Source organism: Cricetulus griseus, chromosome 7 (assembly GCF_003668045.3).
Source record: "Cricetulus griseus strain 17A/GY chromosome 7, alternate assembly CriGri-PICRH-1.0, whole genome shotgun sequence".
In the NCBI taxonomy this organism is placed as follows: domain Eukaryota; kingdom Metazoa; phylum Chordata; class Mammalia; order Rodentia; family Cricetidae; genus Cricetulus; species Cricetulus griseus.
In genome coordinates this window covers 86,869,862-86,891,866 of record NC_048600.1, presented here as the reverse complement: position 1 = coordinate 86,891,866, position 22,005 = coordinate 86,869,862, and the positions used below count along the sequence as shown (strand labels likewise).

The window sequence follows — 22,005 nt, the reverse complement described above, 5'->3', positions numbered from 1 at the left end:
TGACCTCCACCCCTGCATTGCTTCTAGTAGACCTGGCCGGGGTTTCTCTGTGTTCTGGACCCATTCCCAGCACATTCCTGGGTTGAGTTTAGGCAGGTGTGCCGACTAGTTTCATGTCAACTTGACAGAAGCTAGAATCCTTTGGAAGAGGGAACCTAGCTGAGAAAATGTCCCCATGAGACTGGCCTGTGGTGCATTGTCTCGATGGATGATTAATGTCGGAGGGCCCAGCTCACTGTGAGCTGTATACCCCGGGCTGCTGGTCCTGGGTGCTATAAGAAAGCAGGCTGAGCAAGCCAGTGAGCAGCACCCTCCACAGCTTCTACTTCCAGGTTCCCACCTTAACTATCTGTCCTGAATTTCCTTGGATGATGCAATGCAAACTGTAAACTGAAAGAAACCCTTTCTTTCTCAAGTTTCTTTTGGTCATGGTGTTTTTTTATCACATCAATAAGAAACCTAACTTAGAAACCAGGAGAGTGAGATAGAAGGGGGCAGGGAAAGGAGAAAAGGGGAGAAGAGGAGGAAGAAGGGGAGGAGGGAGAAGGAAGGAAAAGCAAGAGGAGGATGGGGCAGGGTTCAGTAAACTGAGAGTGGAATCATGAATCGAGCACAGAAGGACTGGAAACATCATAGAGATTGCCTGGGCCAAACGTCTTACTGTGAAGAACAGAAACCAGGGCCTAGCAAGAGAAGGATGCCTGCCTGGTGTCACCAAGCCCTCAGCAGCTTCTGTGTCCTAAGAATAGTAATTCTGCCCCTTTTTCTTTCCTTTTTGAAACAGGCTTTCATGTATCCCAGCTACACAATATGTAGCTGAAAATAGCCTTGAACTCTTTTTTTTTTTTTTTTTTTTTTTATGGGATTAAATGGGCTGGGATTAAAGGCATGTGCCACCACTGCCTGTTGGCCTTGAACTCTTGATCCTTCTGCCCATCTCCCGTGTGCTGGGATTACAAGCACATACAACCATACCAGGCCAGGTCAGTGGTTTTCTACCCTTGGGGTTGGTCATGACCCTCACCCAAGGGGACTGCTTCATGACTTGCAAGGAGACCTCGATAGGATTGTTCAGGAGGTTTAAACCTTGGGGAATTTGCTGGGAGACTGTTGGAAGGGAGCTCTGGGCCTGGACACTTGGGCTCTGACAGCCATGCCCTGAAAACATGCTCCCAGAGTGTCAGATAAGGGGTGGAAGAGCAGCCAGGCCTCCAGCAGGTTCTCCAAGGTGCAAATCATGGAGAGAGGCCGTGCCTCTGGGGGCCCTGCAATGCTCAGGTGGGAACAGCAGGCAAAGATGGGGCAGCCGCTGCCTTTCTGATTGTTTCCCAAACCCCCTTCCTCTCAACATGGCTATGATCTCAGCTTACTTGCTTCCTGGGGCATACACATTTAACCAAACAGCAGCCAGACTTCAGGAAAGGGACCCGGACTGTACCTACAAGCCAATCAGGAATGACCACAACACCAGGGCACCCCACCAGGCAGCCATTACCTGGATTAGAGGCTGTAGTTGAGGAGGCAACTTCGAAACACAGTTCTACATCCACGTTGTCCTTGAAGAACATGGGCAGTGCAGCGGGGATAAATGTCATAGACACGGCCAGGTCAACTACAGGTTGTGAGCTAAAAAAAGCAAAGAGGCCCATTAGGAATGAGCACAGATTTTGCTGCATTCAACATCTCCAACATGCAAGGGTACACTGAATCCTCAGGGTACATTAACAGTAGAGAAAGAGATAAGATTTGCTTTTGTGGGGAAGCAGAGAACCAGCAGTAAAGGGGCTAGAGACATACAGGGACTGGCGATGCTGTAACAGGATAATAAGGTGACTGGCATGGAAGCTACTTAGATCAGGTGGTCAGACTATACTCCCTGATAAGGAGGCCTTGAAAGTAAAAGCCACTAACAAGAAAAAGCCAGCTATATGAAGGTCTGAGGAAGGATTCCAGGCAGAAAACACAGCTGGTGCAAAAGGACCTGTGCCAGGATGAGGTTGGCTTGTTTGGAAAACATAAAGGACAGACAGACTGGAACATAATGAGTGAAACAGAGTGTCAAAAGTGACAAAGGCTGAAGATTGGAGGGTGGGCAGGGCCAATCACAGACAGCTTGTAGGTGGTGGCAAGGAACCGGGTTTTACTCTGGCAGGGGTCACTGAGGGGTTTTGAGTAGTAGCACAGAGGGATCAGGTCAAAAGAGCACAGGAAAGTCTACATGATGGGCCTGGAGAGAGATGACAGTCCCCGGTGCTGGGAGGTGTTTTGGAGTTGAAGTCAATAAGTATGTTATAGACAGGGTGATGGATGAAGGAGGAAGAGGAAGCCTACAGAGAGCTTTTGTCCTCCATATCCCAGAGGGTCTTGAGCTGGTGACTTGCCTGCCCCAGCCTCCCAAGTAGCTGGGATTACAGGCCCATGCCAACAGGCCCAGTTCTAGAATGTAACCCTCATTCTCTAGGTGGGCGATATAGGACCATTTGCTGAAACAGGAGCCTGGGGGAGGGGTAGACTGGGGATGGAAGGTGGGAAGAACAGGTGCTCCACTTGGAGGCCTGTTCACTTGGACAACAGGTGTGGGACTCTCTGGAGAGAACTGGGTGACAGGGGCTCTGACCACAGGACTGAAAATTGCCTGAAGCTAGAACCCAGCGGTGCTGGAATTCACAGCATGCTGCCCCCTACCACCCAGCACTATGTATTTTCATATTTTCTCACACGTTTTCCTCCCACCCCTGTGAGGCACTCGCCGTCATTATTCCCAATTACAGATAAGAAGTTGCTCACCCAAAGTCACACTGTTGAGAGCTGAGGAGCAAACTTACCCAGGCAGACCCCAGAAGGTGTGTCCCGCCCCCACACTTCCTCCCTCCCTTGGTGCTTGGAATCTGCAGGACCCACTGGGTGTAGAACAAGGAGTAGGGCTGGGGCTTCGGTCAAAAGAAGTCTGGGGAGACGCCTACCGGAGCACAGCTGCCCGGTCCCGAGAGCCCACCGTGATGTCAGCAAGGCCATCGCCATTGGAATCTAAGCCACCAGCCACAGACAAGCCAAAGTAGTGGAGTCCCAAGGCCACCGAGGAGGCTCTGATCCGCTGCAGAAGGAGAAAGAGTAACTTTGCTTTCTATCTCCTTCAGCGGCACGACCCACCTCCCACCCTGGCCATGAATGGTCTCTGAGAAAGTGGTATCTTTGCTTTCCTGGCCTGTCTCCGTTGCCACTGCCAACCATCAAACCACTTCAGGGCCCTCTCTCTGCCTGTCCTTTGTCTTTGGGGAAGGGGTACCCGAAGGACAGGTGGGACTTAAGGGGGAGGCCAAGGGGAAGAGCAGAGTGCTCTGAGAACAGTGAAGGCTCAGGTGCAGGGGTCAGGTGGGGTAGAAGGAGGTTAGGGGGTATGAGTGTAAGGTTTGATGTGGGCTGGGGTGGGGGCAGCAGGAAAGGCTCTCTGGAAGACTGACCTCATCAGGGCCAGAGTTTAGAAGCTGGGAGCTGGAGCCCCGGGGAGGGATGGATGGAAGGCCTAAGCTGATGCCATGGGTTGGGGGAGGGGGTAGCAAAGCTAGAAGCGTTATGATGTGGTGGCTGACAGGCTATGCATTGGGTATCAAAGGGCTGGGGGCTATCCTGGGCATCTGGTGAGGAGGAGAGAGAGATGGGCACAGAGGAGCATCCATTTCTGGAAGAAGGTGCTGTGGACTGAGAGTAAGAGTAAGAGTGAGAGGCCTAGGGACCAGCTTGGGGGGGGGGGTGCTTAGGAAGCACCTGAAGCTAGGGAAAGGGGAGGAGCCAGAGCGTGGAGGAGCTGGATGGAGACAAGAACCAAAGACAAAAGAGGCAGAGAGAGGGACCTGAAGTGGGTTGATGGTTGGCAGTGGCAAAGGAGGAGACACAGGCCAGGAAAGCAAACCATGCCTCACTCTCTCCTTTCCTTTTTTTGTTTTTTGTTTTTTGTTTTTTTTTCGAGACAGGGTTTCTCTGTGGCTTTGGAGGCTGTCCTGGAACTAGCTCTTGTAGACCAGGCTGATCTCGAACTCACAGAGATCCACCTGCCTCTGCCTTCCAAGTGCTGGGATTAAAGGTGTGCGTCACCAACGCCCGGCCTCCTTTCCTGAAGGATTTGGAGGAGGCCTGCTCTGGAACCCTCCTACCCTACCCCTGGTGACTTCCTGCCCTCACTGGCATTCTCTACCACCTGACTCAGGGCTCTGCTCATTCTATCTGTAGGAGGTTTGAACCCCAAAGAAGAAGAAGAAGGAAAGAGCCTGTAGAGTCACCTGGGAAGGACTGGCACGGAGGCCATCTGAATGTCCATTGTAGATGTACACACTGCCATAGCTGGTCCCATCGCCTGCCTCAAAGCCCTCCAGAGGGGCCCCAATGGCCACATCTGTGAATTTATCTTGATTGATATCCCCCACTGCTGCCATGGCAAAGCCAAATCGACTGTTGGTGAGCCCAGGATGCCCACTCAGTGTGCGTGCCAAGGAGAAGGAAGCATCCTGCAAAGTGAACCAACAGCTCAGTTCCCAAGAAAGGTGTGCAGGGCAACCATCCCAGGACCACCGGGAGGGCATTCTCCCTCACTGGTTCCCACTCTCTAGCAGGAGTCCAAGGCTGAGAGAAGACAAGGGATCTGAGCCTACAGTAAAGCCGGTACCTTCCTGTCTTGAAGTTCAAGACCTGGAGCCTGTCCCTCTACTCCCACACATTGCTATATTAGCGATAGAGAGACCTAGCGGCCAGTTGCAGCTCTCCCACACCCAGCACCACTAGATCACTGAATCTTAGACTCCTCATCAATAATGTGAAAGGGAGAGCCACTCCCATAGTTACTGTAAGGAACCAGGGAGACCAGGACAAGCGTTCTGTCTACTGGGCAACTATGACAGATGCCACCAACAACCACCCAGGTAAGCAACAGGGAGACAGCCATGCTCCCTGGCTGTCTGGAAAGGGACAGCTATGCTCCCTGAGCACCCACCATCATTGCCCACTTTTGCTGAATAGATGTCAGGCCAGGGCTCATCTAAGCCTCTGCTACCTGAGTAGGCACAGCCTTGGCAAGCTCATGGCACTGAACACTCACCTGCTCATGCACACGGTACACATAGACTCTGCCTTCTTCTCCACGAATGTGGTAAAATGGAGCGGCCACCAGCAAAAAATCCGTAGTTCCATCCATGTCAATATCCACAGAGCACAGCTCAGAGCCAAAGTAGGACCCCATCTACAGCCCAGAAAGAATTCAGCCCTCCTGAGGATGGGGACACGCCCTTTCCACCCTCACCACAGCTAGGCCCACTGCTTATGCTCTGCCTGGATCACCAAGTGGGGGGTTCAGATCAGTCTGATCTCCGGAGCCATAGGGGGTTGGGAGTGAACAACTGAGTCTCCACAGAGGGAGACCACTGAGTAGACATGAGGGCTACTAAATTGTACTCAGGCCTGAGCCTCTCCCAGGGTGGGCACACCCACTCATCTCCCCAGGGCTTCTACTCGGGGCTTCTACTGATAGAAAGGTGACTCCTCCAGGAGGTACCTGCTCTCCCTCCAGTCGACGCACAAAGGTGGCCTTTCTGTCCTCCTTCTGGAGCTGAAACACAGCCCCACGGATCTTGTGCCTTGGAGCTCCTGCCACGTAGGAGAAGCCGAAGACCATGTGCAGCACTGCCACTGAATAACCTGGGGTCAGAGGGGTGTAACTGTAGACAATTGCTCCCCACCTCCAGTCTCTCCCTTCAACGCATCTCCCCAGTCATGTGTTCCCACTTCTCCACCGACAGTGACATGTGTGTCCCCCATACACGTGTGGTACATGGCACTCCTTGGGCACAAGAGCACTGTATGTGATAACCAGGATGAAGGATGGGGAGGGGAACTCATAGCTGTTATTAACAGAGGCCCAAGCCCACCCGGTCTCCCTCCTTAATTCTCAATCTCAGAGTCCCTAACTGAGGTCTGATCGCCCAGTTGCGTGTGACCCATGAGATTGACCATAGCTTGAGGAATCCTAATGTACACACCATCAGGCAACCTCGGTGTCTCAGACTACCTTGTCCCTGGGTTAGCTTCCAAGTCCCACTTTTAGCCCCTCCCCCGGACTACAGACACAGCGCTTTCTCACCCAACCACCAGGCCGCACTCTCACCCTATCTATATCCATTTGCTAGGTTTCACTGCACTCCGGGTTCCGCCCTCCCCAATCAGGCCCCGCCCTCAACCCACATCCAGCCTACAGGCCTCGACTTCACCCTCCTGCTATCTATCCTCTAAAGCCCTCTCCTCCTTGCCACCTCCAGGCCCCACCCTCGTCCCATCTGCATCCACCATACCCTGTCCTTACCGAGATAGCTGTACTGTGCAGCCCCGGAGTCCTCGGCTGTCTGGTTTAGGAAGCTGCCACGACGACTCCGTGTGTCATAGAGCAGTGCTCCACCCGACCAGTTAAAGGCTCCCACAGTGCCAAGCAACACCTGTCCCTGCAGAGGACCCAGAGAGCATCAAATGAGTGGTGAGGGGGTGGGGTGGGATCCAGGGGCCATCGAAGCAAGACTTCCTGGACAAAGAGGTGGCAAATACGGGGTTTCTGCTCTGTTTTCATGAGTCCACTGAGTAGCCATAGCTCCAGAAGGCACCGTGGGACCCAGATAGTGAGCATTTTTAAAAGTATGGTTGAGCACTATAAGGTACTCATAAGCCCCCACTTCATCCCCTGTGTTGTGTGAAGGTAGAAAAGGTCCCGATGGCATTGGGGTGACTGACTTCAGCTCCGGCCTGCACAGGGTCCCAGTTAGTGGGTATTCCGTCTGTGGTTCCATTCCTTCTTCCTTCTCAGCTTCCTCTTCTGTCACACGAACTACATGTTTTCCTGACACACCTTAGTGGGCTTGCCACCAAGGCCAAACCTCAGTACTTACAGCGAATGTCCGAATCCTTTAAGCACACAAAGTGACCTCCTAGAATAAACTCGCCACTCTTTTGCTCAGTGGTCCAGATAGGGCAAGCTAGTAGATGGGCTTCTCTGTTTCTAAAGTGTATCCTCTAGAGACACTCCCACAGAGTAACTATAAGCCAGGAGCCCCTCACTGCCTGGTGGTGCCACATCTTGGGGATCCTGGCTGTGTTGAGTGGGCCACAAACCTTGTCCAGGATCTGGGCGCTGAAGCCAGTCTGTGCAAGTTGATATTGAAGGGCATCTCCAACTGTGCCTGGAAGCCAAGGAATCTGGTGAGACACTCTGTGCCAAGGGACAGGGTGAGGCATGTCTAGAAGGGGCCAGCTGGGCAAGGCACCCAAAGGGGTGAGTATTTGGTGGAATGGTGCACTGAGCTGAGAGCCGAGATCTGGGTTGTGCTTAAGGAAGAACTGGCTGGCTAGGCCTGGACAGTCTACATCCTCTTGCAGAGCCTCAGTCTCCTCATCTGTAAGCTCCTGTTGGGACTATGTCCTGGTCTTCACTGCCTATCTACCACTGCTTCAGTAGGGGTTCATAGCTTCAGAGAGGTGAGGAGGACTCGGGGTGCCATTGCCATTTTAGAGATTAACAGCTGTGGCTCAGGAAGGTGGTCAGGGCCAGGGAGAGTTGGTCTAGGGAAGGGTGTCCTGCTGAATGCCCATGGGAGCCCTTACCTTCCATGTGGATGATGCTTTGTTGCAGCTTGCTCAACAGCCCATCCAGAGCCATGTAGTTGGTCACCTTGAAGGTGTGGGTCTCCTTGGGGTCGGAGGCAATCAGCTTCAGTTCTCTGTCAGTCTTAGCCTTCTTGAATGCATCGCCCACCTTGTACGAAGAAGGCCCCAGTCAGTGAGAGATCCCTCACCATCTCCTTCCTTCTTCCTTCCTGCCCTGCTTACTGTCCCTTCACCCCCAACAAAGCTCCACTTTTGGCAGTGTGTTCCTGACACACCTGGCTGTCCTTGGCATCCTCATGTATGCCGACCCCTCTGCCTACAGGGCCTGGTGACCCTCCCCTGTGCATAAGGCCAGTGGTTCATGTTAGCTACCAGGACTCAGCTCAGCACTGTCTCCCTAGGAAAGTTTGTACAGGCTTTCCCCATCCTGTTCATCCAGTGAGCTACGCCCACCTCGGTATGAGCCTTCTGTAGGACCCAACCAATAAGGAGTGGGGTGTGGAGGACCAGGTTGCCAGGAGAAGAGGAGTGTCTATGAATAAGAGGGTTTGGATATATTGCTTCCAAAAGCCTCCATCGGGCTCCTCTCAGGCTATCCAGAGTCAGGAGGTTGCCTCCCAGATCTTGGTTCTTACCCCAATGGCAAAGCGCTCAATACCCTGCATCTTTGGGGAGTTGATGACAGTCGTAAGGTTGAGAGGGTCCCCAAATATGTCACCATCAGTAAGCACCACCATGACCTTTGATGCTTTCTTTCTGGAGCCACGGCTTGGAGTGAAGATGTTGTCTCTTAACAGAGAAAGAATGAAAACAATCTTCCAGAGCCTGGGCTCTGGGCAAGTTTTTACTCACTGACCTGCTTGAATTGGAGAGTTAAGGAGCCCACAGATGGGGAATAGAGGCACAAAAAAGGGTAGATTTGGACCTTACTTCACACAGCAAGGCAGAAGCCACATAGATGCACTCACTCCTCACCTGCTCCCCATAGTAAGAGCACAGTGTCTGCCCCATTCATGTGTACACAGTTTGGAGTTCTAGTTTTCAGGCAATACTTACTTTTTATTTTATGATCATTTCACTTCTATAAAAATTTATATTTTATATTTTTTTGTTTGCTTTGGGTTTTTTGGTTTGGGTTTTGGGGTTTTTTTGTTTTTTTTTTTTTATTTTTTGGTTTGATTTTTTGAGACAGGGTTTCTCTATGTAGCCCCGGCTATCCTAGAACTATCTATGTAGGTCAGATTAGTTTCAAACTCACTTTTGTGGTTTTGAGGCACAATTGTCCAGCCTCCTGAGTGCTGGCATTACAGATATGTGTCTCCAATGCCTGGTTCCTATGGTACTTATGCACTGGACACTATCATAAATATTGTATATATTCAGCTATTTAATCCTCACAAAGTCCTAAGAAGCAAAGATTTGGGGTATCTTCATGTCAGAAGTAACAGCATTTCTTGGCATCCTAAGTACCACCCCAACAGTTCCACCCAGACACTATGCCGTAGAGTCCCACTCACAAGACATGCTGCATGGCTGAGGCAGTCTTAGTGACATTCTTCACTTGAACAATGCTCTGGACTCTGGCAAGGGAGGCCATAACGTCCTGGCTGTCTCGAAGATCAAACTCAGTCTGGATCACATAACCGTACTGCACCAGGGCAAAGCTGCACTGGAGAGCAAAGTGGGGTGGAGGGGGTCATCAGATTGTACTATAGACACTCCTGCCCTGAAGGGGCTTCCCTTGGAAATGCAAGAAGAATCCACTCATCTACTCTGTTGATCCTGGACAAAAGGAGATGCTAATGCAAAGATAATTTCTAGTCAGGCACCAATGGAGGAGAGTAGTTTCTCCCTGAATCCGCACCCCATGGCGACCCCTCTATGTTGACTATAAGATCTGCTATGTGGCTTTCTTTGACCAGTGGGAAACTAGCAAATGTATGTATTGGGGCATTGGTGCATGAAAAGGTAGGCTGGCCTTCTGGAGATTCACGACTACCACAAATGAGTAGGGCCATCTCCATCTCAGGCCACCCCTCCCCCGTCAAGCAAGCAGATGCTTACAGTCGCATGGTAGCTCCGGGCAAAACTGACAAAAGAGTCACCCAGCTGAGTTCAGCTCAGACACCTGAAGAGCTATGAACCCCTGAAGGGCAGACGTTCTGAGGCAGTTACATAGACATAGATGAGTGACAGGCAACGAGAGCTCAGGCCTCAGGGAAGCCCACCTCAAAGCACTTCTCATAGACGTTCCTCATCATGTTGGAAATGAAATCTTTGGCCCTCTGGAAATCTTCGGGCTCAATGCTTCCTGAGCCATCCAGAACAATAGCAATCTCTGTGCCTGGTGAAGACAGAGGAGCAGGTCTGGAATGGGTATGCAGTTCGGGGCAGGAGGAAGAGCAGCATGTTCTGCCTGGTAAGGCACCCCTCACCCCCACCCCCACCCCCCACACACATACATAAAACATTCAGTCCCTGTGGTTCAGCTCAGGGAAGAAGCCCAGAAGCTCCTGAACACGGGAGTTCTTACCATAAGGGCAAAGAGAGATCTAGACCCTGGTTCTGCCTACTATGGGAATCACTCCCATTGGGTGGGGGGAGGCTCAGTTTCCCCACTTCTAAGATGAGCAGGGCAAGGGAGATGGCTCAGCTGGTGAAGGAGCTTGCTGTCCAGCCTGATGACCTGAGTTTGACCCCTGAAACTTACATAGTACAGGGAGAGAACCAACTCCTGAAAGTTGTCCTCTAACCAACACATGTGTGCTGTGATACATACAGGTGTGTATTTGGTGCATGAGCACACCCACATCCATGCATAGTGAACAAAAATAAAATGTTTTTATTTAAAATGTATTTATTTAAACAAAATAAATGTTTAAAAAAAAAAGTGAGACAGAGCCGGGGCTTGCCGTACCTATAGGACCTAGCCACTGTTCCCCATCTTCAGGACCTAGCCACTGTTGCCCCATTTTCTAGATCTGAACACACCTTGATCCCAGAGGCCATTAGCCTGGGGGTTCATTATGGAGGCACCTGATCTGCCTCTTCTCACCAGCTTCCTCTTCTTCATCCTCTTCCTCCTCAGCTGCCCGGGGTCCTCTGGCTGGTTTCTTATTCTCCCCTGAGCTGCCTCCTTTGCTTCTGGAGTAGCCACCAAGTTCCACATGGAGGTCTGGATCCAGGAGTCTTTCTTTAAGAAACATACAGAGGCTGGGTGTTGGTGGTGCACGCTTTTAATCCCAGCACTCGGGAGGCAGAGGCAGGTGGATCTCTGTGAGTTTGAGACCAGCCTGGTCTACAAGAGCTAGTTCCAGGACAGCCTCCAAAGCCACAGAGAAACCCTGTCTTGAAAAACCAAAAAAAAAAAAAAAAAAAAAAAAAAAAAAAAAAAAAGGTACAGAGAAGACACAGAGGTAGATGAAACCTAGACCTAACCCCAAGGCATCCTTAGCTCTGCTCTGACAAAGGCCCTGAGCTTGCTTTCCCATTCTGGGTCTTAGTGTCTGTCTGCTTCAGCTGTGAGCTATTGTTTCTTCCTGGATCCCTTCTGGCTGCCCAAGGCCAGAGAATCTCCAATCCTTACCAAGGTCAGAGAAGTAGGCGTGGGCTTGGAGGTCCAAGCTGGGACTCAATAGGCTGCAGGCACCTGTGAGTTCAGAGTTAAGGCTGCTGGGCTGCCGGGCCTGTACCTGAATGCATACCTGGGGAGAGGCAAAAAGAAGGAGCAGGCAGGCTGAGTCAGCCCCATATTCCCTAGTAACAGCCACTGTCTCCCCCATTCCAGAATGCAGTGGCTGAACTAGTTAGAGGACAGAGGAAGAGCGGCCTCCCTCCTCAGGTCAGAAGTCACTTGCTAGGGTCAAAAATGCAGCCAGTAGGCTCTGGGCCAGACTTGGCATCTGTGTAGATGGTCAGACCACAGATAGATGGCAGCATAGCAACAGGATTGGCGATACCATCACCACCCACAGGGGCCAACACCAGCCTTCCCAAGGCTCTTTGGTCCTCCTGCCTGTGTACTCACCAAAATACCATGGTGGTTCCGGACCACTGTCACTCCTTTGTAACTGCCCTTTGGCATAGAGATATTTTCTGAAACAGTTAAGCGAGGAAGGTTGAAAGGATTCTGGGAGGCACAGGGCTGCTGATGTCATCAGCCTCTGGACACGGGTTGGGGGGCGCCACAGACCAGAGTAGCTTGAGCATGCCAGGATTCATTCCCTGTCCAGCCTCATTTACCATCTCAACAAAGACTCTGGTGCCCAGCCTTGATACCAGGGATGGGGAGTCAGAAATGACTGCCACCTGGGGCTTCTCAAGGGACATTTGGGGTGTGTGTGTGTGTGTGTGTGTGTGTGTGTGTGTGTGTGTGTGTGTGTGTGTGTGTTGGGGGCAGTAGGCTTCAGTAGGCTGGGGCTGGCTGCTAGACTTAGACCTGAATGCATATATGGGGAGAGGGGTCCAGGAAGATTCCCAAAATCAGCCTCAAACCTCAGCACATATGCATGCCCACCTACATGTGAACACACACAGAGACACATGAAAATGTGACTATATTACTTAACAGAGGCACACGGCAACCAGTCAGTGAGTAGTGGCTCCAGATTCGTCATTAGGATTGTATCAGGAGAGGCACATGGGAGGGTGGCATGGGTTGGGCATTGGGGAGAGAAGCTCACTGTGTGGCTGGAGGCCAGGGGTGGTAGGGCTACCTCAGGCAGGTAATTTGGAATGTTTTGGGCTGAGATATATGAGATTCCTAGGAAGGTATCCTGAGGAGGTGGAGTTGGCTTACCTACTGGGTGGCAAGCAATTTCATCTGGAATGATGGATATGGCACATCGATGCAGGGGTGCTGAAGTCTTCTTGGTGCTGTGCCTGGTGACCAGGAGGCTGGATGGGAGGGCAGACAGCAAAGACAGGCTAGCTGAGGGCTCCTTTCCTCTCCCTGCCTGTCTAGGTTCCATCTTTCTATTCCTGCCTGAGGAGGAGGCCCAGACCTGAGAAAGACAGACAGCTCTCTAGCCCAGGCCTCCAAACTCAGCCTTACTAAGAAGGTGCTTACTCAGCCTCTACTTCTACAGGGCTCCAAGCAGGAAAACAGTTAAGGTAACCCCTAACTGCCTGTAACACCTGTCAGCCTGTAACCCCTGACTGCCTGTAACCCTGTCTGCCTGTAACCCCTGTCTGCCTGCCCATCAGGTGGTTAGAAAAGTCAGTAGGATAGAATGGGTGAACCAGGAAGTCACCAGTCACACTGCTGTCCCTGGAGGGGCAAAGCTGACTACAGCATTTGACCCATCTGACCTTAACATTTCCTGACTAAGAACTAGCGTTTTGGGGGACCTCATGAAGACAGGCTGAGCAGATGTCAATCCTGCTGGAAAACTCTTGTCCCCCAACCCAAGTCCAAGAAGATGGCAGAGGTGTCCACATTGCTTGGGGGAGGCCTGGGGTTTGGCTGGTCTGGGACAGAGGATGGGTGAGCATCTCTAGATGGGGCTGGAAGCAGAGTGGTGGGGAAGGGGATCTGAAGGTTGCCTTGGTAACAGTGAGTTAAGTCCAAGGACTTCGTGGTGGTGACAGGAAGCTATGGGGGGCTTTGTAAAGCGGAAGCACATGATCAGCCTGTGTTTTTGAAAGGTCATGATGTGTCTGTGGTGGGCAGGAGGACAAATTAGCAGAGGAGAGACAGACCTGGGGTGCTGTCTCCACTTCCTCAGCTCTTACCATAAACACTTTTTTTTTTTTTTTTTTTTTTTTTTGAGACAGGGCCACTTTGTGTAGCTCTGGCTGTCCTAGAACTCACTCTGTAGACCAGACTGGCTTCAAACACAGAGATCCGCCTGTCTCTGCCTCCTGAGTAGGATTAAAGTAGTGTGACTACCACACCCAACTTAGAATAAGGACCAGATATCTTTCTTTTTCCTTTTTGGCGGTGCTGAAGATTGAACCCACGGCCTTGTGCATGCCAGGCAAGAGCTCTGCCACTGACCCACTCCCTAACCCTTTTTGTTTTTAAACCCCTCCACACAGCCCATAGCCCAGGCAGGATCTGACCCCAACTCTCCCTCTCCAACCTGCCCGGCTCCCCAGAAAAATCTCTGCAGGTGTGTGCTGTGGCCTTTACCTTTCCTGCCTCCGGCTCTCTGGCTGGGCTGTCCTTTCTGCCTGGAACCCTGGCCCCTCACTCCCTGAAACTGGGTTCATTCCCATCTCTGTACCTTGCTTAACTGTCACCCACTCATATTGCTTTCTCTAAAGCCCCACCTCACACTCTAGTAACCCTGCTTCTCATGACTTCCTGCTCAGAACTTGTTACCACCAGAGAGTAGCTTGCTTCCTTATTTACCTACTTACCTGTCTCCTCCACTGAGTGCCCCACAGTCTTGTCTACCTTGTCCATCACGAAATTCCCAAGGCCTAGAACATTGCCTCGCACAGTGTAGGGGCTCAGTAAACATTTGCTGAATGACTTACATGACAGTACAGGTAACAGCTGAGGCGTTGATGGGGGGAGTGGACAGAGGGGTAGAAGACCAAGGTGTGCCTGAGTCCCCAAATCAGGATGCTGCTCAATAACTCCACCTCTCTCCCCAGTCTGTCTTGACCCCTGGCCCAGCACCTCCCCTCCTGCTCCCAATGGTAGGTGTGCTGGCAACCACACTCCCTCCCCGACCCCCTGGGACAGCATGGCTCTCCCCACCCTCAGCCCTTTGCCCAGGCTGTTTCCTCCACCTCTGGGGCCTTTTACTGCTTCTCCTGCAGAACAACCTTCCCAGACACCAGCTCCACAGAAACCTTCCGAAACGAAGATACAACCCAAGCCCCTACAAGTCTCCAGTAGCCCCTAACTCCCAGATTCCCACTCCCATCCCCAGCCTTCGTTCCCACCTTGGCTACGAGGCCCTAAGAGACCACCAGGTGCAGCTCTGCAGACTGTACACCACACACCCCAAGATGGCCAGTCATATTCCAAGTGTGCAGTTCTGTGGCCTGAGGCCCAGTCTGTGCTGTTCCCATCCCTTTTGTGCTGGCGGCCCCCAGGTTTGCTGACTCGGTGATTAGCAAACCAGCTAAACACAGCCTGACCAGCTCTGACAGAGGACCGGCCATGTGCTGACAGCCCCTCGTTCCCTATTCCACTCTGGTCTGGGTGCAACCCCAGGATATCTCATCCATCTCCTGCCTTCTCTCAGCTCTAATGGTCCCTCTTCCCAGAGGCACCCCCAAATCCTCCGGGGGGAGAGACCTGCTTACATCCTTCTCCACCCTCCTGCAGCAGTCCCAGCCTAAGATGCTGGCTGTCTTACTTATCTACCTTACATTAGAAAGCACGACAGAGTTAAGAGGGACACGTTACCCTTCACTGTGGGGATGGGTGGGAGTGGATAGCAACCTGTTCCTCTCTCTCTAGGGCGAGCTGGGCCAGTCAATTGGCTCATTTCCTGCCTCCTGCAGCAGGCCCAGAAACCCAAAATTGTCTCCACCACATCCTCCTGCTGACATTGCAAACCCCCTATGCCCCCCACACCACTATCCACCCCCCCACACCCCTGCTTAGCAGGTGTTCTGGGAGATGTTCTCAATCTCTCCACAGCTCCCAACACTCTAGGCATCAATGGCTTTAAATGAAAATACTCTCTCCCCATCTACCTTGGCCCTTGGGCCTCTAAGGGAGGGGGAATTAAGTCTGTGAGCCTAGGCCAGGTAAGGGACCCACTGGGGTAGTGGTAGAAGGTGGTAGTGGAGAGGTAGAAAGTGAAGGAGAAGGTAGAAGGTAGAGACGGTCACAGATAACCAGAAATCATTTATGTAGTGCAAAGTTTGGAAAACAAAATGCAAACTCAACCTCCCCTTTATAGGCCTGATCAAATAAATATACCTGTCTGTGGAGTAGAAGCGCCAGGGAAAATGCCCACATGCTCACCATCGGCCCTGTGAACATACATTGAGCTGTACATTTATGATGTGTGAGCTTCTGTATATGATTTATGCCAATACAAATTACCAAAACAAAAAAAATTACCAAAACAAAACCAATAAATGTCAATTTTTTTGTTTTGTTTTTTTGAGACAGAATCTCACCATACAATTCCAGCGAGCGTGGAGCTTGCTATATAGACCAGGCTGGCCTTGAATTCACAGAGATCTGCCTGCCTCTACTTCCCAAGTGCTGAGACTAAAGGCACACACTGTTAGACTCCCGAAAACTCAAGTATCCGGTGTCCCAGGCCAGGTTCGCGGTCACCCCAATCACCAGGCGGATTCGAGAGCTTGCTGCAAACTGCACGAGGCTTTATTGTAATTTAACGAGCTAACCCCATGTTAGCTCGGGTCTTTCACCCACCCGCCATGGCGGATGGCTAGAAAAGACGGCTCCTACGGGCTCCCAAAAGATCTTATAGGGCAGCGTAAGGGGAGTGTCTAGGGGTACGCACAGGCTTACGATTGGTGTGCCTCCAGGCTTGGAGGGCTTGCCCTGTGTTGATTGGTCAACTGGTTGTTATGGCTCATAGGCCCTCCCAGGGTGGTTGCTATGCTCTCTACGTCATTGCTGTGAGCTTGTCTGTAAAGCACACCCAGGGTCGTAAAGCATAGCGCCACCAGCTAACTTCTGATTGGTTCCTTGTCACGAGACAGGCATCTGACCTCTACGTGACCAAGGCAGGTTTATGGCAAGCACGTGTTCGGCTGTTATGGCTGCCAAAAGGAAGCTGGTTCCTTCAACACCACTACACCTGGCCCAAACATCAACTTCCAATTCATCTTTCTTGAAGGACCCAGACCCTCACCCTTCCCCATGCTTTGGCAGCCATGTCAGGCTACAGAAAAGACTCCTGACTCAGCAGGATGTGCTGAACCCCCCACTCCTTGCCAGACCTTGCCCTAATTACTGGGAAGAAACTACCAGATCCCCTCCATGTGGTAAGGAACTAATCAGAAGTTAGCTCAAAGGCTTTGCCTGCACTTTACTGATAACAGAGGAGTGCAGGCTGTAGCAACTGTCCTGGGACAGCCTCCAGGCATAGCAACCTTTCTGCTGCTGACCAATCAACTCAGGACAGGGTCCCCCAGCCCAGGAACCTGTTCTGAGACTGTTACTAGCAGACCCCCAGACACCTCAAATCTACCTCAAATATATGCCCTGCCTCACTGCAGTAGGGTCCCTCCTACTCCACCTGCCGTGTCAGACGGTGGACCCAAGGTCATCAGATCTGTTCTCTTGGTGGTTTTGTGTTATGTTTTTGTTTAAATTAGATATAAAGAAAAAGAGGAGGCACAAGATGATACATATTAAACATATAGACTAGTTTATTATAAGCCCGGCAGGGTAGGGAGACTAAAGGAGAAGAGAAAAGGGGAAATGGCTGACCACCATGGCCGGTTGCCATAGAGAGGCAGAGAAAGCGCACAGGTGGGAGAAGAGCAGAGCGAAGAAGAAGCAGAGAGAGAGCGAAGCAGGGAAGTTGGAACTTTTAAAGGGAAGACTGCATGCATGCACACTGAGGTTCCACGCATGCCCAGAGTCCTCATGCAGGCTGTAAATGCGTGGTGGGTGATGTGGTGATGGCTCGTCCCTATGCCCCTGTGCGTGCCCTGACTGTTGTCAGGAGGCAGGATCTGTCTCTTAAAGAGGTAGAGCCGATCAGCATTAAAACCTGAACCTTTCATTTTGGGGGTCCAGACTTTGGGCACAACATCCCTAAAGCCAAAATCTTTTGACAACATTCTCACTGTTCCTGCCTCAAACCCTTCTATCTCTTCTAGACCGTCCATGAGATAGTGATGAGGTACAGCCCACCTCTCCTGTCTTACTCTTCACGGCTCTCAGTATCAGCCACTGGGCATTCTCTTAGCCACCTCCCTTGCTCAGCATAGCCTCCAGGCTTTTAGCCAAGCTCTTCTCTCTGCCTGGACTCTTTTCTTTCAACCCTTATGCTAACTTTGATCAACCCCAAGTCCTGGCACGGACACTGAAGATAGCCTTTTTTCAGGTTCCTATGAGCACCAGAGGCTCCCACCCTAGCTGTTAGTGTTATTATTGTGAGAGTTGTCTGCGTCCCTCATGAGCCCAGCAGCTGTCAAGGACAGGAGCCACATCTCACTCTCTTTTGGGAGATGTGGGAGACAGGGTCTCATTATGTAGCCCTAGATAGCCTGGAATTTACTCTGTAGACCAGGCTGGCCTCAAACTCACAGAGCTCAGCCTGCCTCTGCTTGAGTGCCGGGACTCAAGGCGTGTGCACCACCCTGGCTCCCTCTCTGTTTCGTCTGACACTGAACAGATGCTGTATAAATAGTTGTTGAATACATGAAATGAACCTGTCCTAACCACTTAAGTCTACTGATGAACACCACTCCACCAATGAAGATTTTATGACTTACAAGCCATTCATGTCAATAGACACCTGCTATTTTGGACTTTAATACTGATATTTCAGTTAAGAGTGTGTGGCTAGTGGTGGCCCACGCCTTTAATCCCAGCACTTGGGAGGAAAAGGCAGGCCGATTTCTTGAGTTCGAGGTGAGCCTGGTCTACAAAGCTACACAGAGAAACCCTGACTTGTAAAAGCAAAACAAAACAAAACAAAACAAAACAAAAAAGTGTGTGGCTATAAGCAAAAGAAATCTATCACTGACAATATAAAAAGTGATATTAAGTCCTTTCACTTTATCGATGAGAAACTCAGGGTTCACAAAGGGGTCTGAGCCTGCTTTGTGGGTGTGGCCAGGGCCCACTTCCAAGGCTGAGAGGAGGACTACTAATGCTAATCCCCATGCACTCCCCACAAGGCAGAGCAGCTCTGTTCAGCCAGGAGCTCTTGTCTGGCTCTGCTCAAAGCCTGCTGCAACCCTGGGCTCACTTTCACAGGCAGGCAGGTATAAAGAGAACTCCCAGAGAGCCTCCTTAGCATACGTGAGACCCTGGGTTTAATTCCCAGCATCACCCCTCCAAATTATTTTTAAAAGATTATTATTATTGACTTTGTTTATTTGTGTGGTGGTGGTGGTGATGGTGTTTGTATGCGTGTGTGTGTGCAGTGTGTGTGTGTGTGTGTGTGTGTGTGTGTGTGTGTGTGAGAGAGAGAGAGAGAGAGAGAGAGAGAGAGAGAGAGAGGGAGAGGGAGAGAGAGAAGAGAGTGCTCGAGTCACCTCAGAAACCAGAAAAGAGTATTGGTTCCCTTAGTATTGAAGTTACAGGCGGTTGTGAGTCACCTGACATGGGTGCTGGGAATTGAACTCCAGTCCTCCAGAAGAGAATTAAACACTCTTAAGAACTGAGCCATCTCTCCAGCTACCCATCCCCAACCTTTGTTCTAAAAAAAAATAAAACAGACTGTCAATGTCAAGATAAAGACACCTATTGCCAAGCCTGATGACCCCAGGACCCACATGGTGGACAGAGAGAACAGACTCTTGCAAACTGTCCTCTGCTCTCCACACACATGTACTGGCATGTGCTCTCCCACAAAATAAAATATAATTAAAAAGAGAAACAAAACAGATGAGGTGGATCATGGAGAGCATCGGCTGGAGGCTGGGCTTAAACTTGGCTCTGTGGTAGAGCGAGCACAGAAACAAGCCCTATTTTCATGGGGGAAAAGTGGTAGCAGGCTGGGCATGGTGACACACAGCCATCCCAAAACTAGGAAGGCAGATGCAACAGGATCTCTTTGAGTTTGAGGCCAGTCTGGTCTACATAGAAGGACTGGCTCAAAACAAACCAAAACAAAACAGTAGAGGTTAACCAAGGTGGTACATCCCAGAACTTCGGAGGTAGAGACAGTAGAATCAGAAGTTTTAGGTTAGCCTGAGCTATGTGTGACCTTGTCTCAAAGTCCTCCTCCCCAAAAAAGGGGGGTGGAAGGGGTTGGGTGGAAGGAGGATTGATTGTTTTAGATTAAATTAAAAGACACAATATACAACCCAAGAACCAAAACTGGGTCCTGACTATGAAGCAATATTGCTTATAGGATGCATTGCTTACTTTTTTTAAAGAGTTTATTTACTTCTTATGTATACATTCTGCTTTCATGTATATCTGCACACCAGAAGAGGGCACCAGATCTCATAATGGATGGTTGTGAGCCACCATATGTTTGCTGGGAGTTGAACGCAGGACCTCTGGAAGAGCAGTCGGTGCTCTTAACCTCTGAGCCATCTCTCCAGCCCCAACGCGTTGCTTATTGGTGGAGAGTGGTTGCTTATTAGTGGTGTAAGAGGTTCTGGGTTCAATCCCCAGAACATGAGAAAAGAATAACAAAAATAAACAAACAAACAAATAAATGCAAAGAACCTAATTTAAACCAACTCAACTATAAAAGCTGCTCTAGTAACAACAGGAAATTGAAATGAGCCACAGATAGGACTTCACGCACAGTTTCTCCTGTATCTGCTCCTGCATCAGTGATTTGCATGACCCTATCTGTAGAAGACATATTTGACCTGATATGGCACTGACCATCATGCAGGCTACCTAAACCAAAAGGGACTGGGGCGTGGAGGGAGGGGCATTGTCTGTTTTGCTCACTGCTCCATTCCCAGGGCCTAGCACACAGTGGAGGGGCTTAGCACACAGTAGGTGCTCCATTGGTATTTGGAGTGTATAATAACCTGCCTTCTCATTTCACATTTCCAGGCTGAACACAATGCTAGTTTCACTGATTTGACCTGCTTTCGATTTCATGCAATCACACCTTATTTTTCTGGTCTTTCATGGAAAAAGCATGGCCACTGTCAATGTCTTCGTGTCAGGGCTAGGAGCAAAGCTCCGTAGTAGTGACTTAACATTCTTGAGGCCTTGCATTCAGTTTTCAACATCACATACACACACACCAACACTCCAACTATATGCCTGGGGCAGGGGTCCTGGGGTGGAGTGTGTGTTTAGAATATGTAAGATCCTGGGTTCAATCCTAAGCACCACATTTGTTTTTTCTTTTGCATGGGCCTATGTGTCTCTCTAGAGCTGGTACCTGGGATGTAACTGCTGAGCCAAAGGCCATTGTGCATTCTCGGCCTACCAGACATGACCACACTGAATCTCCAAGGCAGCAATGCCAACACACTCCCACACATTCCTGTTTTACCTCATCCTCACCAGCACGGCGCTCTCAGATCTGACAGTGCTTCTCAGTCAGGGATGGACACAAAGGATATTTTCAAGACACGAGGCAATGTTTTCATAACTCAATTTGGCCAGAACCCATGTAAAGAAAGCCCTTTGGGGCTGGACGTTGGTGACGCATGCCTTTAATGCCAGCACTTGGGAGTTCAAGGCCAGCCTGGTCTACAGAGTGAGTTCCAGGACAGGCGCAAATACAGAGAAACCCTGTCTCAAAAAGAAAGAAAGAAAAGGAAAAGAAAAAAAGAAAGAAAACCCATTGGGTCCATTTTCTCAAATAGTACTACAGCAACCCTGTGAGTTCCAGAAATCACCAGTCAGAGGGGAGAAACTGAGGCTTGGGGTTCAGCACCTCACTGAACTTTCTCAGAGGATAAAGTGAGGTGCCTCTGAGCCATAACCCCCAGAATGATGAACTCTTAACCTCTATGGCTGACCCTCATAGTTTCCATTTTTCCTTCAATTATTTATTTACTTATTGTCACCCTCCAACTTTCCTATGTTGAGCACATGTAACTCTTTTAAGTCAGAAAAGAGCCTTAGTGAACTTCATTTTAAAGTATCAAGGTCCCCTTCCCTAACCAGCGAAAGGGAAACAGAAGGAGCAGAAAACAGGGGCTCTGTGAGTTCAGCAGGTTGGTTTGGGGATCACAGCCGCCACCTCTCTTTCTGTCTTTGGCTGTGTGTCATTCACAAAGTGAAAGCTGTGCTGCCCAGGCTATGGGGTGGGATGTCACAGCCTTCTCTGGGGTGCACCTCAGGCATCTTGGGGGGTCACCCAAGATGTCCTCATCGTTCCACACTCACCAGGTCTGGTTGGTGCTGGGGTCGTGATGCAGAAAGGAGCTGAGCACAGAAGGTGCACCTGGTTTAAGTGCTGTGACCCAGGGCCAGGCCACATCCACATTGAAGGCTCCCAGTGGCATCAGGTCTGTGAACAAAAGAGAAACATCTGATAAAGAGGCACGTTGTTGAGACCGTAGCTGTACCTGTACCTGCCATCGATCCATCAGGTTCTATGGCATCAATATCACCTCCACGGACGCCTTTCCCGTGGAGAGAGAATGGATGTGGGGGTGTCTGACCCAGGGCTGCTGGTCCCCATCCTAAACCAAGCTGCTGCAGTCCCAGGGAAGACATCCTCTGAGGAGCACTACCCACATGCTTACTTACACTTCCTGCTTTGTGATTTTTCACACCAGTCACGTGGCCCATACTGTGACCCACACCTAACTTAA

At 50.6% G+C, this 22,005-nt stretch overlaps 1 protein-coding gene across 1 annotated transcript in view; it reads right to left on the bottom strand.

Annotated features, from left to right (window-relative positions):
* The window catches only part of Itgae (integrin subunit alpha E), a 45,622-nt gene extending 23,853 nt beyond the window's left edge, over window positions 1–21,769 (bottom strand). The window contains exons 1-17 of the mRNA XM_035448129.1: window positions 21,763–21,769; window positions 21,575–21,698; window positions 12,434–12,531; window positions 11,663–11,730; window positions 11,222–11,339; window positions 10,691–10,828; window positions 9,864–9,979; window positions 9,153–9,304; window positions 8,271–8,424; window positions 7,633–7,783; window positions 7,144–7,211; window positions 6,347–6,482; window positions 5,543–5,685; window positions 5,090–5,230; window positions 4,278–4,502; window positions 2,964–3,094; window positions 1,496–1,626 (exon numbers count right to left, since the gene is read on the bottom strand). Coding sequence (XP_035304020.1) covers window positions 1,496–1,626; window positions 2,964–3,094; window positions 4,278–4,502; window positions 5,090–5,230; window positions 5,543–5,685; window positions 6,347–6,482; window positions 7,144–7,211; window positions 7,633–7,783; window positions 8,271–8,424; window positions 9,153–9,304; window positions 9,864–9,979; window positions 10,691–10,828; window positions 11,222–11,339; window positions 11,663–11,730; window positions 12,434–12,531; window positions 21,575–21,698; window positions 21,763–21,769 — 2,101 coding nt within the window. The remainder of the gene's footprint in view (window positions 1–1,495; window positions 1,627–2,963; window positions 3,095–4,277; window positions 4,503–5,089; window positions 5,231–5,542; window positions 5,686–6,346; window positions 6,483–7,143; window positions 7,212–7,632; window positions 7,784–8,270; window positions 8,425–9,152; window positions 9,305–9,863; window positions 9,980–10,690; window positions 10,829–11,221; window positions 11,340–11,662; window positions 11,731–12,433; window positions 12,532–21,574; window positions 21,699–21,762) is intronic.
* Between the last annotated feature and the right edge of the window lie 236 nt (window positions 21,770–22,005).